Source organism: Paramacrobiotus metropolitanus, unplaced genomic scaffold, assembly GCF_019649055.1.
Source record: "Paramacrobiotus metropolitanus isolate TYO unplaced genomic scaffold, Prichtersi_v1.0 Parri_scaffold0000060, whole genome shotgun sequence".
Lineage (NCBI taxonomy): Eukaryota > Metazoa > Tardigrada > Eutardigrada > Parachela > Macrobiotidae > Paramacrobiotus > Paramacrobiotus metropolitanus.
This window is the reverse complement of record NW_026570280.1, coordinates 509,779-514,180: the sequence shown is the minus strand read 5'-3', so window position 1 is coordinate 514,180 and position 4,402 is coordinate 509,779. Positions and strand designations below refer to the sequence as shown.

The 4,402-nt window shown below is 43.7% G+C and overlaps 1 protein-coding gene across 1 annotated transcript; it reads left to right on the top strand.

The window, feature by feature from the left end:
* The first annotated feature begins 460 nt into the window (after window positions 1–460).
* LOC129593213 (uncharacterized) lies at window positions 461–2,773 on the top strand. The gene is made up of 3 exons (XM_055489428.1): window positions 461–831; window positions 919–1,197; window positions 2,378–2,773. Exons 1-3 carry the CDS (start codon window positions 623–625, stop codon window positions 2,505–2,507), a joined length of 618 nt encoding a protein of 205 aa, XP_055345403.1. The 5' UTR covers window positions 461–622; the 3' UTR covers window positions 2,508–2,773.
* Window positions 2,774–4,402: the final 1,629 nt, after the last annotated feature.

Sequence of the window (4,402 nt, the reverse complement as noted above, 5' to 3'; positions counted from 1 at the left end):
ATTATTTCTCAAATAATTTTCGGAACTGCTCAGCTGCCTGTGAGCTGCAATGCACTTTGAATAACTCAATAAATGTTCGAAGAATACGCTATCCAGCGTCCCCATGCAGTTTGGGATAACATGTTTCTTTCATCAAACAGCCTGCTCAACAGACAGTTGATTCACACTTTTTTCATAAAGTCGATATGTAAGAACGATGGATTAAATTTTTTGAGTCGTCTTTGCAGAAAGGAAGCCGGCTTTCTGAGTCATATGCGCAGTGACTACGTACACATACACGCCCTGTGTGAGCAGAGAATCACTTAGCTGTGTTTAATGCACTATGTATTATGTCGCGAACCAACTTCCAATTTCTTCGAACTTATCATTTCGACCAATCGACGAAAAAAGCTTGCAGTGGATATTTATCAACCTTGCAATCGCTGTAGTATAAACAGTCGTATAAAGCCGGTACAAAGAATTCTCTGGAGACGGTACTTAAGGCAACTCTTGTCAAAATATCGTAGTCAACAACCAAAACGGAAAAGCAAAGCGGTGTTGAACATACTCCAGTGAGCGCAACCACAGCATTTCCAGACTGAAGCAAGATTGGAAAGGACCGCACTGGTGAAAAACGGGCAGAATGTTCATAACATCGTGTTTTCTTTGTGCCGTTATCCTTGCTACTGGCAGTTCGTCATCGCCAATGAATGAAACATGTGACGCGCTGGCGAGACGCTGTGAAACGCTGCAGAATACGCTGGCCGACCATAACGAGCTCATGGGGACAGAGTGGCCCGTGGCGGATGACAAGGCGAATCAGACAGCGCAGACCGAGAAACTGATTTGCCGGTATGGGAAACACTGACCGACTGTCAAGCTGTCGAAGAATCCAAACTAAAACTGAGAGAAAAAACCTATTTTAATGCCCTTTTGCAGTTTCATGCAGGAATCCGCGCAATGTTTAAACGCCTTGCACCACGACTGTCCTACACAGCCGCTGCATGGTGGAAACAGCCACTTTATAGCCACATGGCTGACATTCATCGCCAAACTTTGTGACCCAGCCTCCCCTGTGCAAACCTATGTACCGGTCCTGGACTACTGCTATAAGGAGAATACTGGTATTATTCGAGCGGACATACCGATGCTGCATTCTCAGCTGGTTTATGTGCAACAGTCCGTCAATGCTTCCACCGCTCGAATAAACGCTTGCAGGTTGGTACTAAAACGGTGCTCTTAAAGCCCTCTCAACAGGAACTGCATATACAGCGCTTCCAGGGAGCAGACTGTTCAGGTTGGAAAAGGATGCGATGTCACGAAGTAGCTACAATGGACGACAAAAAGAAGTTGAACCGATCAGTCGGTCCGCGGTACCTCGCAACGACACGCCACCAGTAAAACTTGACGCTTAATCACTTCCTTTGCATGCTACTTTCAGACGCTCGCGCTCCGTGAATATCGAAGTGCAAACAGTCACTGCAAACTACGCTAATTGCATATCCAAAGGTGCAGAAAAAAATTCTTAACTTTTTGATGCTAAACATGTGGCTGTTTATGGCGAACAGCACAAATTCTAGCCATTTTGCTTTCTCGTAGGCACAGCATAGGATCTGTGCGCAAAACCGTTTGGCTTGCAATCTACTCTAAGCAGGGCGCAATCCGAGGGAAACCGAGAAACGGCTGAAAAAGGCGCCGATGGGGGAATCGAACCCCGGCTACGTCGTTAGATCCGCGTAGGCAGTACCACTGCACCACGGCGCAATACGTTGAAATCCTTTGAAAGATTTTGTCGCTGTACGTGAGCCGCTTCTCCGCTCACACTACAGATATGCTCAAGTCTATGGGAAAGCAAAATGGCTAGAATTGGTGCTGTTCGCTATAAACAGCCACATGTTTAGCATCAAAAAGTTCAGAATTTTTTTCTGCACCTTTGGATATGCAATTAGCGTAGTTTGCACTTCGATATTCACGGAGCGCGAGCGTCTGAAAGTAGCATGCAAAGCAATTGAGTAAGCTTCAAGTTTTACTGGTGGCGTGTCGTTGCGAGGTAATTTTTGAACCGTAGACCGACTGATCGGTTCAATTTCTTTTTGTCGTCCATTGTATGATTACGATTACCAGAATCGAGAAGCACCAGTTTAATGTGCGGCCAGATCGCAGGCCGAATTTATTAGAACGACGTTCCGTACGAACGGAAGAAGAAACAAAACTAAAACCAAGTTGAGAAATAGAATGGGCATCTTCCGAAAATGTTTTTAGTTATGCTTCGATCATGACAAACAGACAGCCACACATGGTGAACCGCTTAGACAACATTCATCTGATTTAGTATCGTCTCGTATGATTCTGTGTACCATTTTTATTGTGGGATAATAATTGTGCTGCTCCTTTGCAGGGCGCTATCCGACATCGCGGCACACATGAACGGAACAGCTGCAGCAATTAGAAAAAAGTGCGGTGAGGAAGGCCTGCGAATTCTGTTGGATGGCGCCGGATATCTTCTAGCGACTAATTGCCCAAATTGAGCGCGCCTTTTATTTCGGCTGTCTATTTATTGTCGTTGCAATAAAATATTTTTGTTGAAGCACAGGCGGCTTTTGACACAATCTAATGCGGCGGAAGCCACTAAACGTTAGCTGCTTCGACGTCGGCACCAACACGGCACTGCAGAGTGCGACTCAGCTTGATTTTACACTGTAGACAAACTTCTATTTCACTTACACGGAATTGTGGCGGAAATTTTAGATATTTTTAAAAAAAAATTTCCTTTACTGGCAAACAATATCTGCAAACGACAGGAAAACAGTATCTGCTTTGGGAACAGGTGTAAAACATGTTCGGAAGCAGAACTGCCGCAGTTTCTGCTTCAAGAGCTAGTAGTGTCCCACTGCAGCTATGAGATCAGCGCTGTTTTCCCGGCGTTAATTTGTAAAGTAGTTTTATCCCGTTGCAACAATTTCCAGATAAAAAATCGTGTATTTCCTTCCGACAAGGCATTATACGGTATTTTGAGTGAAGCTAATTTCCGTACCTCATCAATAAAAGACGTTAACGTTCAAATTAAGCGAAGCACTTGAGCTGCACTGGGAACACCTTCGCTTTGATCCACTCAGTCAGCTTCTATATGTTGCCATCAGTGCTCGTCAAATAACGCAAGATGTTGGCGATATGAATTATTACAAGCTGAGCACGGATGAATATTGGCTTACGACTAGGTACTGCGTACTGTAAATATGTGAGTTAGGATTTTTGGTAGGTGGTAGTATTAAGTGAGCTGGGTTGCTGTAGGTGAGAGATTTACCGAACTGTTGCTACAGCTCAGGGCACTGGGCCCCAAGGTGCGACAGTGACAAAGTGAAATACAAGAAAACGGTGATGTGCTTTTTGACTTATTTCAGATCTCATCAAAACTAAAAGGTAACTATACCAAATTATGAACTGATTGAAATATAATTATTAATGCAGGTTTTCGGTCAGTTAACCACAAGAAACGCAGAGGCGAAGCCAAAGTTGTTTCTTGTGCAAGTGCAGTACTGTACTTATAACATGCATGAAGTATAACATGCCCGTGGTAACAGACCAGCTCATATTAGCCCTATGGCATCCATGGTAACAAGCTTTTGAGTGACCGCTGTCCTTAGGAATTTCACAGAAACAAAAGGTCATTAGCTGCACAACACCCACCGCGCTGAATAGATTCTAGAATGTTTTAAAGCAAGAAAATTGGTTCAGTAGGAGCTGAGATCACTCGGGACAACGAGGAGAGGCCGAACACCTGCAAGAGATGTTTAGTATTCATATAACCAGTCGTTCTGATAGTTGACCGCAGTTCATGGCGACGTTGGCAATAACCGAAGCTCTGAGATTAGACATATCTATTGGCTGTATTTAGGGATTTGGCCCGGTACATAGCACCAAATTCCTATACATCCACACCAACTTTCGCTGTCGCGCACTCCTAAACACTTTTTGCATTGCTTTATGATAGTTTGTAGCCAAAGGATTCGTATACACAGGCCAGAAGGCCGTTTGTGCGCGCAACATCCGGTTCGGGAGTTAATAATGAAATAAAATTCCAAAAGTTCGAACGCGCGGATATGTACCAAAAGTCTCATTATAAACCGATGCTCTTCAAATTTTGCACGAAAACACACATTACTATAAAGATCGTTTTACTACCGAACCAGCTTTTTACCATTTTTTAAAATTTTAAAATTAATTTCAACAATTTTGAAATCTTATTTCCTTAATAACTCCCGAACCGGATTTTGCGCGCGCAAACTGATCTCACGCCTACGTATACAAATCCTTCGGCTAGAAAATGTCATAAAGCAATGCAAAAAAAGTGTTTAGGAGTGCAGGACAGCGAAAGTTCCCGTGTATGTACCCGAATTCGGTACTATGTGCCATGCCAAATCCT